Source organism: Hemicordylus capensis, chromosome 5, assembly GCF_027244095.1.
Source record: "Hemicordylus capensis ecotype Gifberg chromosome 5, rHemCap1.1.pri, whole genome shotgun sequence".
Classification (NCBI taxonomy): domain Eukaryota; kingdom Metazoa; phylum Chordata; class Lepidosauria; order Squamata; family Cordylidae; genus Hemicordylus; species Hemicordylus capensis.
Window position 1 is genome coordinate 141050919 of NC_069661.1, and position 14371 is coordinate 141065289.

The following is a 14371-nucleotide window of genomic DNA, read 5'->3' on the forward strand; positions in this document are numbered from 1 at the left end:
ACAAAACATAAAAGATTAGTAGATAGAATACAATACACCCTCCCCTTTATAACAAGCAGAATTGAATTGATTTTAAATTCAGTGATGAAAGCTTGAAGTCTTTTAGGTGGTCTCCTGTCACACACACTTTTTCTAAGTCTTAGGGTCTCTGGCACATGAACTGTTAGTAGCACATGAGCTGCTTTGTTTTCTGCTAGTGAGAATTGTCCATCACTTTCATCAGCCTCCTCTGCAAAGTCAAAATTGGAAGCAAGATCAGATTCCTCTCCAGATCCTCTCTTTAGATCAGACTCCCTTCTCTCTTGTCTCATAGCATGCATGCTGGAAAGTCTGGAACTGTTCAATTTATTTCCTTCATCCAATATGACAGAATCTCTGTGGATTTTGATTATTTGTATATCTGGAACATACCTTTCTCACTTTATAAGGAAACCATACTTGAACAAAATCCCGCATCTGAAACGTTCATTGTTTCCAACCCTGTTTTCTATCCACATACAATTCTTATTTTTGTTGCTTCACCCTTACCCATTCACGAAATTCTGCAGGGTGAGTTGGCATGGAAAGCCCTATCAGTTGTTGCTGCTGGGTAAATTTGGTGGAAGTGTTGCCTCCTCTCAACAGTTCAAATGGAGAATTTTTTTTGTAGTATAATGAGTAGTTTGATGAGCAAATAGAGTTTCACAGATTGCCTTTTTCCAGGGTTGTTGTTGCGTAGCAACCAGTCACTAACAAGTTCATTCTTTCCTATAAGCCATTCCCTTGAAGAAGGTACAAGGAAATAGTCTTGTGTTTTATCCCATGGTTATGCAAATACTGCTCCATTTCAAAGGAGGTAAGATGTGTCCCATTGTGAGTCACAACTTTTTTAGGAAAACCTTCTCTCACAAAAACTGCAGCTATGAACTGGATCATTTTGCTTGTAGTAATGTTGTCAGCAAATGAAATTTCTGGCCAGCTGAAATAGTAATCCACCATCACTATAACAAATATATAGTTTCTGAGTTGGTTATCACCATTATAGGCCCCACTTTATCCAGAGCAGGTTTTCCCCAGGGTCAATTGGGATACTCTACTGGAGTCAAGAGGGTGATAAAAGGCTTCTGTGATTTGTCACATGCAGCATGTGATACAGTGCCTGGTTACATTTTCAATGCATTTGTCCATACCTGGCGACCATAATCCTTCTCTGATTCACCTTTTTGTCAAGCTCATGCCCAGTTGACCTTCATGGGCAATTTTGATCACTTTTGCTTGTAAGGTGGTTGGTACCACCAAGCAATCAGTCATCAGCACCAACTCATTGAGAAAGGACAACTCACTCGCTATGTCCGTGTATGGTTGAAGATGTTCAGGCATCTAGTTTTTGCATGGCTATCCATTAGTTATGTAAGGTTAAAGTTCAGTAAGCACTTGATCAGCACTGAGGGTCACTTTCCATTCAGAAGACGTGATCACTCTATGATTGGATGAAGCTATTTGCACAATTACTATTCCTTCAACCTCTTCTTTTGGGATCTACTCTTGGCCTGGAAGTGGAAGTTGAGATAAACAATCTGCAGTTGTATTCTGAAGACCTGGAAGATATTCCACCTGGAAATCGAAGTCCATAAGCCTGTGTCATGTCCCCATCTTCAGATAGTGAAGAGGAAGGGGAACCTGGCAGACCTCCAGCAGTTGCAGGGATACCTGAAGGGCAGAGTCCAGCTGTCAACTCACAGGAAATAGCTGAGGAAGATCTGGTTGAAGCTTCAGGACAAGCGGGGCCATCAGAGGCAGCAGAGGCAGGGAATGGAGAGCAGAACACTGAGGTAAACATTGAACCAACTTTGCCTCCTCACGAGAGAAGATTGATGAAATGCCAACTACAGGTGGAAGTGCTCAGGAGAAGTAGACGGCTGCTCAACAAACCAGATGAACCCTGAATCTGTACCAGCTGGCCGAAGGCGGGGAGCAATTAAGCCAAGCTATAAATTAAGTCTGAAGGCTGCAGCCAAACGCTGGAAGCAACATGTCTCCTGGAGTCTGCTTCAGCTGAGCCTCAAATTCAGAGGAAGCCCAGCTTCATGTTGGCCTCTAGAGACCCAGGCTTTTCCTGCTTTAACTCTGCTACCTGATCGAGTCCTGACAATTGTACCTAGCTGCAACATCTCCCCTGGGAACGCTTTGCATCCCTTTTTGCTCTGGAACTGTGCAATCTGGTGAGCAGACTGAGTTTGCAGGGGGAGGCTATCTGAACTTGATACTGTAGTAAATTGTTCTTTTGTGTTTTTCTTGCTGAGCAAAGAGGATTCTGAGGACCTTCCAGTGACCTTGACGGAGATTGTGACTTGGACGCCGGACAGACAGGCTCCTTATAGTCTGGTGATCCATTTGGCTATTCTTGGGGTTGCTCAACTTGATCCCTGAGTAGTAAATAAAGTAGATAGGGGTTTATGGTCTGACCTTAAAGTGAGTTTTATGCCCCACAATGGTTATAGTTACAATTGTGTGCCTGTTCGTGTCAAAAGAAGCAAGATCAGGGCTTTCAGCAGTAGCCATTTTGATAGTCTGAAAACTAGCCATGCAGGATGCATCCCAATTAAATGCAATGTTCTTTTTAAAAAGAAGATGCAATGGCGCAACTTTTGAGGCAAATTGTCTAACACATTTTGAGTAATATTCACAGAGTCCGAAAAATGATCCAAAGGCATCCTGTTGTGTGCTTCTGGTGCGTCCTGAATAGGTTTCACCAAGTCTGTTTTGGGATGTATGCCACTCTGATATGTGTGTACCAAGTATGTCACCGAGGGTGAGCAAAACTGACATTTCTCTGCAGAGATCATAAGTTTGCATTGTCAGAGTTTTCTTAGGACTGCTGTCAGTTTAGCATCATGCTCCTCAATATGCCATGCACTAAACCTTTTAGTTTAGTGTCATGCACTAAAATGCTATCCTGAAAGTTATTTATGCCATCCATAGTCCCAAAAATTGCATGTATTCTTTGAAATACCGAAGGTGCAGAGGCTAATCCAAAGGTCAGTTTTTTGAATTGAAAACGCCCTCTGGAGTAATGAAGGCTGTACTTGCATGAACTTTTGAGCAGAGGAATTTGATGATGGGCCAAAGGCAAATCCAAAGTTGTGGCCTCTTTCAGAGTAAGCAACATTTCACTGATATTGGGTAATATCAGTGAAATCTACTACAATGTTGGAGTTCACATCTCTTAAATCTATGCACATTCGAAGTGTATCATTTGATTTCCATACAAGAACAATGGGAGATAACCGTTCTGATGAATCAACAGGTTCTATGATGTCAGCATTTATTTATTTAGTATATTTATATAGCACCCCAAACAAAAAAGTCCCTGGCAGTTCACAATATAAAGCCATTAAAACACTGACATAATTAAAACAATTTAAAATACAATAAAAACTATAAACAAAAAGCCTGACTAAACAGGTATGTTTTTAGGTCCTTCTTAAAAACATTCAGAGAAGGGGAACTTCTAATTTTATTAGGACATGCATTCCAGAGTTCTGGGGCAACTCTAGAAAAGGCCTGGTTTCGGGTCACCATCAACAAAGTTGGTGGCAACCGCAACTGGACCTCCCCAGATTATCTTAACAGGCGGTGGGGTTGATGAAGAAGAAGGGGCTCTCTTAAATACCTTGGACTCAAGCATGTCTTAAGCAAGTCTTAAAAGCTCTTCTTTAAGTGGATGATGTAATGTTATGGGTACATTCCTCACAATATCTGTTGTACAGATATTACATTTGCCTTCATCTGAATTTTATGTTTGAAATGTATGGCAGTGCCATGAGTATAAGCAAAAATGTCCAAGAAATAAGCAATCATATTAGAACTAGTATTTTTCAGCCCTTTAAAATAATGGGCGCTAGTCTCCGCACTCAACCGATCTGTGCCGCCGCTGCCACTGCCGGACCCGCCGCCGCCTCTGGCCTCCCGGCCGGGCAGAGAGTTCCACTGCCGCCGCCAAGAGTGCCGCCCGCCGCCGCCGCCTTTGGCCTTCTGGGCAGGCGGAGAGTTCCGCCGCCGCAGCCAAGAGTGCCGCCTGCTGACCCGCCCGACCCGCCGCCTCTGTCCTTTTCGGCGGGAGGGCCAGACCTGCCGCCGTTTGTCCCCTCCCCGCGGACCCCCAACGCCTCAATGATGATAATCTGGACCCCCCGCTGCCCCCTCTGCCCTCCTGGTCCCCTCACAGCCACCTCTGCCCTCCCAGTCCCCCAGCTGCCGCCTCTGCCCTCCCCGTATCCCATTCTTCGGCCGCCTCTGCCCTCCTCAACATGGCCGCCGTGTCTCTGCAGCCGTATCTTTCTCGGACGTTCTGGGCATGCGCTCCGCGCATGCCCAGAACTGCCAAGAAAGACACGGGCAGACACGGGATTACACCTAAGCATTTTATTATAGAGGATATGGATTCTCCATCATTGTAATCAGGGTGCACCAAGGTAATTTTGGTGCCCGGACACACACACACACACCCGCTGCAAGTTTAACTGTGGCACCAAAAACTTCTATAATTCTAGCCACCATGTGTGCGGCTAGGGTGTGGGGGTGAGCTCAGCAGGCCTCCCTCACCCCTGTAGTGGTGGTGGCGGGCAGAGCATGAGCGGCAGCTAGGCCTGACGATTGGGCCCAGCAACCCTTGAGAACTGTGAGGCGGTCAAGAGCACCTGCACAGTTGGAATAGAGTGCCGCAAGCCCTGAAACTCCCACACACCCCAGCCCCCTAGAATTATTGTAGTTTTCAGCACCACAATTCAGTGCTGTGGGGCAGCCGCAGGGCAGGTGAGAGGTGGTGGCAGCAGCCCCCCCCCCCCGGACCTTGGAGGCCACGGACCGGGACCCCAAGGTCCAGAGGTAAGAATGCCTCTGTCTGTAATATGGGTTCTGTGCTATTTGGATTGAATGCTATCCATAGATCTTTCTGGGTTCAAGCAGTTCGACCCCATTCAGGATGTTAGTGAAGCAAAAGGGGAACCCTAGCAACTAAACCTTTTCAGACAAACACCATAATTGTGATGAGCACAGGGAAGACGGGGCTTTCCAGTGTGTCAGCGGCAGGAGCAAGACTTCCAGGTTTGTCCTTGAACATTGCACATGGTTACAGCATTCCTTTCCAATCCACCCCCCACCCCGCCATATGTGAACAAGACTTAAGAACAAGCATAATGACATGCAGCTTGCCTATCCCACCATCACTGGAGGACAAATCACTGTGAGGAGCTAATTTTTCTCTCTGCCCTCTGAGTGGCTTCATTTTATATATCTTTATATAAGATAAGGTAATTTTCTTAACCCGATTAACTGTGTACCATGCTATTTAAAAAATATCACTTGCTAAAAGGGGCTTCAATAATCCTTAGAGATCCATGTGCTAACTATATTTACATGTCAAGAGGGATCAGATGTACCTAAAAATAAGTAAAGCTTCTTTAAGAGAAGAACAAAGGGAGGATTAGAAGGCGAGGGGGAGAATTTGACCCAGTCAAATGGTCTAGTGATCTTTTCTGAGTAATTAGGCTGAGGCTGGGAAACACTCTCTCTTTCTTCCTTCTCACAGCAGTGGCATCTCACTACGTCGCCAAGCTCATCACTTACTTAGCAAATCAACAAATCAATTTTCTGCAATATTTTTTTCATAAGCTTATCACTGGTTGTTAGCCATGATAGCAAAATGAAAATTTAATATACAGAGGGAATAAACCTCTGGACACCACTTGCTAGAGATAAAACAACAGAGGAAGGTAATCACTTTCCAGATCCTCACCTGTGTGAGATGTTCCTGGAGGCATCCAACAGGGATGTGCAGGAACCAGTCCAGAGGCCATTCTAAAGGTCTTGAAGGTTCGAGGCTGGGGGGCGTGGTGGCTCTTTAAGGGTGAGAGAGGGTGCAGTTACCCCACCACCACTTTCCCCCCGCCACCGCTCCATTTTTAGGGTAATCTATGGGGCGGCAGCATACCTCCATGCCACCCCTTCCCCCGTTATTGGCCAAAAGTATACTTCCGTGCAAAGCATTATGACCCATTCACAAAATGACAATAATGCAAAGCATTATGACCCATTCACAAAATGACATGTCATAAAACACTGGAAGCAACAGCGAACTGTAAGACTGGACTAGTTAGATTAGATACTGGCACAAGAAGCTAGAAGGTCCTTTTAGGTCATATGCATGGATTTCTGAGTCAAAACTACTTTTCAAATAATTGCAGAAAGGGCTTTCCATGTGGGTGTGGTGTATGTAACATACCTCACAAGGTTGCTGTGAGGATAAACATAACCATGTACACCACTCTGGGCTCCTTGGAGGAAGAGTGGGATATACATGCTAAGTAAGTAAGGAAGGAAGGAAGGAATTGATTATGTTGGAAGAAAAATAATTTTAAAAATCAATTTGCTATGCAGAGAGCTAACCAGGTTTTTCTCTGGATTGTGGCCAGTATCTGTAACATAGGTTACAGTATCTGTAACAGAGCTGCCCTGAGCTGACAGAATACTTAACAAGTCATATTAGCCCTATTTTTATTTTTTATTTATTTTAGCACATTTGTATACCACCCAGAATTGATATCTCTGGGTGGTTTCCAATAAGACAATACAAATTAAAACAAAATAAAAAGATTAAAATATAATTTCAAATTTAACACAATATTAAAGCTATTAAAACTGTTAATTTAATTGAAAGCCTGGGTGAACAAATGTTTCTTAACTGCCTTTTAAAAAGTTATCGCCTGGGTGAACAAATGTTTCTTAACTGCCTTTTTAAAAGTTATCAGAGATGGGGAGGCTCTTATTTCAGAAGGGAGCGCATTCCAAAGCCTCAAGGCAGCAGCAGAGAAGGCCTGTCCCTAAGTAGCCACCAGATGAGTCACTGGGAACTTCCGATGAACCTCTCCTGATGATCTCAATGGGTGATGAGGTTCATGGTGAAGATGTTCTCTTAAATATCCAGAGCCTAAGCTGTTTGGGGCTTTATAGGTTATAACCAGCACCTTGTATTTTGCCCGGAACCTTATCAGCAGCCAGTATAGCTCTTTCAATAAAGGAGTTATATTGTCTCTCCGAGAAGACTCAAAGACCAACCTGGCTGCTGCATTCTGTACCAACTGCAGTTTCTGGACTATGTACAAAGAGCCCCACATACAGTGCATTGCAGTAATGAAGTCTGGAGGTTACCAGCAGATGTACCACTGTTCTGAGGTTGTTCGTCTTGAGAAATGGATGCGGCTGGCATATCAGTTGAAACTGATAGAAAGCACCTCTGGCCACCACCTCAACCTGGGACATCAGGGAGAGGTTTGAATCCAGAAGCACCCCCAGATTGCATACCTGTTCCCTCTGGGGAAGTGTGACCCCATCCAGAACAGGCAGAGCAGTTCCGACCCCACACAATAAGTACCTCTAGCTTATCTGGATTCAGTCTTCATTTGTTAACCCTCATCCAGCCCATCACTGCCTCCAGGCAGGTATTTAGGGAGCTTATGCCTTCTCCTTAGTATGCTGACATGGAGAAAAAGATTTGGGTGTCATCAGCATACTGATAACACCCTGCACTGAATCTCCTTATGATTTCTCCCAGCAGTTTCATGTAGATGTTACACAACATTGAAGACAACATGGAGTCCTGAGGGACACCATATAAAGTTCAGATTTTGAAGAGCAACAGTCTCTAAGGGACACCTTCTGGAATCTGCCAGAGAGGTAGCAGTGGAACTACTGCAAAGCAGTGCTTCCCACTCTCAACCTTCTCAGATGCTCCAAAAGGATATTTTGGTTGATAGTATCAAAAGCCCCCAAGAGATATAAAGGAACAAAAGAGTCACACTCCCTCTGTCAATTCCCAACTGGAGATCAGGCCAATCAAGGCAGTCTCTGCAATCTGTGAGTCTAAATCAGTTTAAATCCATGTATTTCAAAATTAAGGAAGGAAATAGATGTCATACTTGACATGGGGCTGATGCAGAAAAAAGCAGCCCCATACACCATCGTTGTTTATTTTCCCTAACAGCAATAGGAATTACCTTGTGCCACTGCTCCAGTCAAATTTTGAGCCCTCAGACTACTTTTAGGTAAAAGAAGAAAATATCAGGAGAGGCAATCACAGATCTCCTGCATCTCATTTATTTTGGTCATTAGTGGTCCTTTTTTAGAGAGGTGATGAAATCAAAGGAAATAACAATATAACTCACAAGTTGCTTTCTCCTGCTTTTTCAAATATTGTTATTGGTGCAACACCAACCAGCTGCAACCAGTTACTGTAACACCAACCAGCCTGGGGTGAGAAATGATCAGTTACTAGAACATGAAATAAAGAAGAGGCTTACTCACAGCATTCCAGGTACACATTGATGGAGAATGAAGTTCCTGCTCTGTTGCCTAGGAGATAGGTTGTTTCTCTGTGTTCTGGAAAAGGGGGTTGGAGTAGCACTACTTTTAAATTCCTCAGGAGAACATAATAGCAAAGGCTGCAGCATCACATTAATATAATAAAGTAGAGGGGTCCAGCTAGCTCTTCTTAATACCTTCCTCTAAAGCTGCCACCTGTCATAAAGTTTAGGGACTGTATATGGGTCAGGAGCCCTGTTCATCATAGAAGAAGCAAGTAATTATAGACATTTTTGTGAAGGTCAGACTATTTCAAATGTGGACAAGTAATTTTGCTTTCACATAAAAAGAAATTCCATCCATAATAAGTTCTGAACGTATAACAGGTAGAGTTTACCATATTTATACTTATTATAGAGCAGACTCCCAAAACCATGAACCAGTCCATAAAAATGACAAATTGCAGTCCTACTCAAGCTCTGGCAGGTATTCTTGGGAAAGGGTATATATCACTCCCATCTCCAGCATGTAACTATAGTTCATTGATTCAGGCACAGGGGTGTAGCTATAATTGAGTGGATGGATTCAAAGAACCCGAACGCCTGAGGGCCCCCCAGCTCCACCCCTCCCTATCTTCTTCATTATCTCCCTCACTCCAAGGGGCTGCAGGAGAGAGGGGTGAACACGGGCCCTCTCTACCATAGCTATGTTCAGGCATAATGCCAAACCACAGTTCACACAAATCATGGTTCACAAACTTCAAATCATGGTTTCTGATTCTGGTTTCCTGACTAATCAGAAACCATGATTTGCCCATTTGGACACAGAACTGCAACTTTAACAAAAAGACAATTTTACTTCCATGGAACAGGACCTCTGTGCATGTATTTCTTCATTTAAGCAGACTAAAAAATTGACTATCCATATGTACTTATTTTATATGGCAAAAGAAAAGATCTAGAATAGCACTGAGCTGCTTATGTAAGCCCTTGAAGAATGGTGGTGGTGCTGGATTGCCTAACTTCATATATTACGAGTGCTAATGAAACATAACTCCTATATGCAAAATATATGTTAGAAAATCTCAACCAATATGTATTTCTTCTCACAGGAGTACAAATTCCATGTGATTGAATTAGTTCATATACAGTAAGGCTCTACACACAATCAGTGTTTAGAGCCAAAAGGGGTTCCGTGGGGAGAGCAGGCTTGACCCGTTCTCCCCGCAGATGATCACGGAACCCTCCTTGGGTGGGCGAATCGCCTGCCCAGACGAGCAACGGCTTCACTCTGGCACTCCTGCACCTGGCCCAGGCTCACCTGACAGCTCCAGGGATTGGGTGAAGGGAAAGCACCACCGTGTGGCACCCCGCCCCCTGGAGCCCCGGTAATGCATCACACAAGTGCACAGTGCATTCCTGGGATCCCCTTCCCCCAGGATCCCCTCCCCTCTTTCCTCCCCGTGTCTGCTGCAGCAAACACACAACCAAAAACATAGTTAATGGAACTCTCGATCCGTTAAACTCATTTAAGGAGGTTAGAGAGCTTTGTTGTTGTTAGTCTGACAGCTGATTACGGAAGACCGCAAGACATGGGATAAAACAGAACACTTAACCCTAACCCTGCCTTTGTGAGTGACTGCCTTCATCACCTCACGTTTCCCCCCCCCCCACTCCAAGCCATTTAACAGGCAGAGACATTTAAAATAGAAATAATTGCTTTCTCTCTGTCATGAAGAAAAATGCAGTCTATGAAATCAGTTCAGACACAAAGGGCTCAGGTTACATTGAAGACGTAGTCTCCATTCTGCATATGTAAAGCTATAAGCATTTAACTCAGGAATTTCTCCCTCCACTTCTGGACTCCCTCCACAGAATTTCACCAATCTGCTACAACCCCTCCCGCCCCCAGCACTTGTAACTGCAAATCACTCCAAGCAGACTAAACCCAACACAGCTGTCAAACTCCCCTGCCTTGAGTTTTGAAAAACACCGAATTACTGCCAATGGCCACTCCACACATCACAGAGAAACTGCGGGTCATACCAGAAGCCTTGGGGGTTTTGTCTGTTTTTTTAAAGCCGCTGAAAATAGAGGATTTTTTTAAAGCCGGACTTAATTCAGGTTAAGCCAGAATGTGCAGCCATGATTTGGGGGGAAACAGAGTCATGTCTGTACTGGTCCCTGACAGGGACTTCAGGGTAAATGCAACTAATATGTGGACTGGCACATTCCAGAGGAGATTCGAAGTAAAAGCATGTATGTAAAACCCCCAGGGCAATTTGAAAGAAACAGTACAAACTGCCTGTGAGTCATGTATATCTACCTCTGCAGAAATAGTTGGGCAGAATGCCCTTTCAAAAGTCACAATCCTTGATTCTCTCTTGCTTAGAGCAAGGAGTTATAGATCATCAACTATAGTACTGCTTTTTTCTGTCAAGGCAAAGCTGAAAGAACAGCAGTTGATTACTCCCCACTGAAGAGGCAGTGTAAACATTGCAGAAGTTAAGCTCTTTGTTGTTGTGAGGGAGGAAAATAAAAGGTAGGTAAAAATGCATCCTAGAATATGTTAAAGCCAGGCTTTCTATCCATGTGCAAGCAAAATTCCCCATATTGAACCTCAAACAGTTCTTCTACATAGATTGGAATGCAGATCATGACAGCATGTTGAGGACAGCAACTGTCATTTATCTTATTCTAGTAAGCACTAGGGAGCCAGCACAAGGTTAATGTAGTCTAGACGGGTAAGAAAAACATGAAGAAAGCAAGTGCACATACCAAAGAGCTGATTGTCAAATACTGCTAACTCTGCATCTTCATGCATGAATACCAATGCTTTTAACAAACTCTTTCCCCCACCTTACATCACTTTTCCATTGCAAGTGTGAGTGCATTTCACAAACATGTATTAAAACCTTTTGTCTGACTGCACCAAAATTTGTGGCGCAATATTTAATATTACATCCATTTTAATCCTCTTCAGCTAAGGGTGGATTACACAGTTTAACACATTAGTATCTCCACCCCACCCCCACCGCAGGAATTAAAGGTGGTGCACACAGTGGTTTATCTCATGTTATCCTACTACAACCCTGTGAATGGTTAGATTGGATAAGAATGACTGGCCCAAGGCCACCCTGTTTCTTGGGCTAGGTTGCCAAAACCTAAGGGGTATACTCGTGGGTCAAATGGGCCGTAAGCCAAAGTTTGGCTTTTAAAAAGCCAAACCTGCCAAAAGAGGCAATTCAAACCCAGGTTTCCACAATCAAATATCTGATATATTTTAAAACCAAAATATCACTACTAATTATTTGTTTGTATCATCCATGGACACAGCAATACATGTCCAGAACCAGAGAACAAGAAGATTGGTTCTTTTCTCTTTTTTAAATCCTTCTACCCTTGCCATCCATGCCACCTTAAGTCACAGCTACCAAAGGCTTACAGTCCCAGAATATGTTCCTTCTCTGGCTTTATGTTCCTTCTCCCTCTCTGAGCTTCCAAAGGGAGAACTGCACAGTTGTTGCCACAGTTGTTGCTCCTATATATACCTGATGCCTTAAAGGCAGAGTCAGAAGGATGCTCTGAACTGAGCTTATTTATTTAGTATATTTGTATACACACACCCAAATTCATATTTCTGAGTGGTTTACAACAAAAACAAAACAAATTAAATCAAAAATTAAAACATGAAAACTGTTCATGCACACCCCTATTTTAAAGCTAGCTTCCAGAGATTTGGTGGAATGCTAGCATTGGCACCTACTTCACAGCATGAAAGAGATTGCAACTGTTGCTGCTGCCACATCTTCTGCCCTGCTTCACCCACATCACTTCCCTCCTTGTTGTTAGGGGGAGAAGGGAGAGTCCTGTGAGCTGGAATGAGGGGTGAAAGGCTGACAGTGGGGCTGAGGGAGGAGCAGGACAGGAGAAGCCAATGCTGCAACCTCTTTTGCTACAGTCGTACTAGAAAAGAGACAAGTATGCTCTTCAGGATGGGACCGGGCAACCCTGCTTTTGATTATGAATAGCAATGTATTAAAAGGCAAAAATAAGTTGCTGGTCAAAATATTAATGGTCCTAAGTAAACAGAAAAGGTTTTGATCAATAGCATTGACTTTAAGAGGGCTGATTACGTTTATTTCATAAATTTATTATGATGTGTCATTAGGCAGAGCCTCAACATACGCAAGTTGCCAATGTGCCATTCCTATTAGGGGAGCAGGCATTTTAGAAAAACCATAAGTAATTGAGGCAGACTCAGGTTGTGGTCAATAAATGGTTAAAAGGGTCTGTATTACCAAACTGCACTAATTGCAACTTGCTAACAGCACAATAAATCTGTCGACCTGCTGGAATGCAGGCAAAGGGGCCCCCTTGGTATCTATAGATAACAAAGTGCTGGCTGGCCAGTACCTTCAAGGCCACAACTGGAAGGGAGTGAAATAGTTGGCAATCAATATGCAGAAGAGAAGGAGGAGGAGTAATGCTTAATTATAGTTAGCAGAAAATGTCTGATTGGTAATAAGTGTAAGATGATGGTGCTTATCAATGAGAATTGTATCCACAATATGTAAATTGCTATGTGTTTAAAAGCTGAAGCCACAGTGTAACCGGGGCTCAGCCTTTGGAATTTATTCCACTGAGTCTCTAATTGCTTTCTCTCAAACTGTTGGTGCCAATCTCTGTCTCAAGAACCTGGGGGATTTCTGCTACATAATGATGTAGCTTGCCTCACAGAAAGTGCCACTGAAGGAAATCAAAGCAATAGAAACGCATCAAAATCATTGATAACCTAACTGAAGTTGTGTTGCCAATGCCTTCAAAAGCAGCCTCAAGGGAGAAGCTTATCTGATGTCTTATCCTCTCACAGCAACATCTCTTGTCACATAATTATCAAAAGGCAAGCTTCAACATCAGATGCTGGCACCCCTAAAACTGTCATGGCTTCCTCAAACCTTGAAAACCCTTTAGGAACTCTAGTTCCAGAAGAAGCTGAAATCCCCACAACTCTCACCAAACTAAATCTTCAGGCTTGATTCACACATGTATTTGCTTCCTTGATTACTTGTTCGGCTGGTAGCTGAAGGTGTGAATTGATTCCATTAAAAAGCACTGCCTTTGAAGTGATATGAGAATGTGTGGAAGTTTTTCTCTCTCTTTAGTGTCATTTACATGATGGCACTTTTGCACATATTAGCTGTTACCTGTTGCTCCAGTATTGAACATGTGTGAATTGGTCCTGTGTTCTCATGTCCTGCTTCCAACGTCTGCAAGCCAGCACTGACAAGTTCGGCAGGAACAAGTAGAGCCGAGGAGGAGTGCCGGGCTGTTGAAGGCTGCCTTTTTAAGGCTTCCCCTTTCCATTCAGGGAGGCAGAGCCCGGGAGGGGTTCTGTGTGCAGATGTACTCTGTGTGTCTCTGTGCAGTGTTAAGTCAACTTGTTTCTTTGAACCTCTTCAAGGTTCTGAAGACTGTCTTTCAGAAACGGCAGAGCTTCAGAGAGAACATGGCTTTTTTGCCATTAATTTATTATTGATTTTTACATTTTATATCCCACTCTTCCTCCAAGGAGCCCAGAGCGGTGTACTACATACTTAAGTTTCTCCTCACAACAATCCTGTGAAGCAGGTTAGGTTGAGAGAGAATTGACTGGCCCAGAGTCACCCAACAAGTATCATGGCTGAATGGGAGTTTTAACATCTATGTATCTAATACACTAAGCCCTGCCCACACAGTACTTTACCAATCAGAGGTAACAGAACAGAAGCAATGTGGTGATTGGGCAGTGGAGTTTCCATATGCAGATAGGGAAAAGGTGCGGGTAGGGGGAGAGTCAGTGAGCAGGGAGGGGGTGAGTGAGGGTGGTTGGCTGACACTGAGCAAAAAAGCAGGGGCTATGGCAGGGGGCAAGGAGAGCAACCAAGTCCTAGCGCACAGATGATCTGTGTGGGTTCAGCTAGTTGTCTTAAATTGTTTAATCTTATGTAGATCACTTTGAAACTGTTGGCTGAAAGACAGTCTAGAATTACAGT

At 43.7% G+C, this 14371-nt stretch overlaps 1 protein-coding gene across 6 annotated transcripts in view; it reads right to left on the reverse strand.

Annotated features, from left to right (window-relative positions):
- The window catches only part of ELAPOR2 (endosome-lysosome associated apoptosis and autophagy regulator family member 2), a 182600-nt gene that overhangs the window by 106286 nt on the left and 61943 nt on the right, over positions 1-14371 (reverse strand). The window contains exon 1 of one of the 6 annotated variants that reach the window (XM_053257769.1): positions 11782-11799. The exons of 4 other annotated variants lie outside the window; for them this stretch is intronic. Coding sequence is in view for 1 of the 2 variants with exons in the window: in XM_053257764.1 (XP_053113739.1) it covers positions 8341-8358 (18 nt within the window). In the remaining variant the exon portion in view is untranslated. Of the gene's footprint in view, positions 1-8340; positions 8361-11781; positions 11800-14371 lie in introns of those variants that run through there. One more of the 6 variants, XM_053257764.1, reaches the window with a different exon arrangement.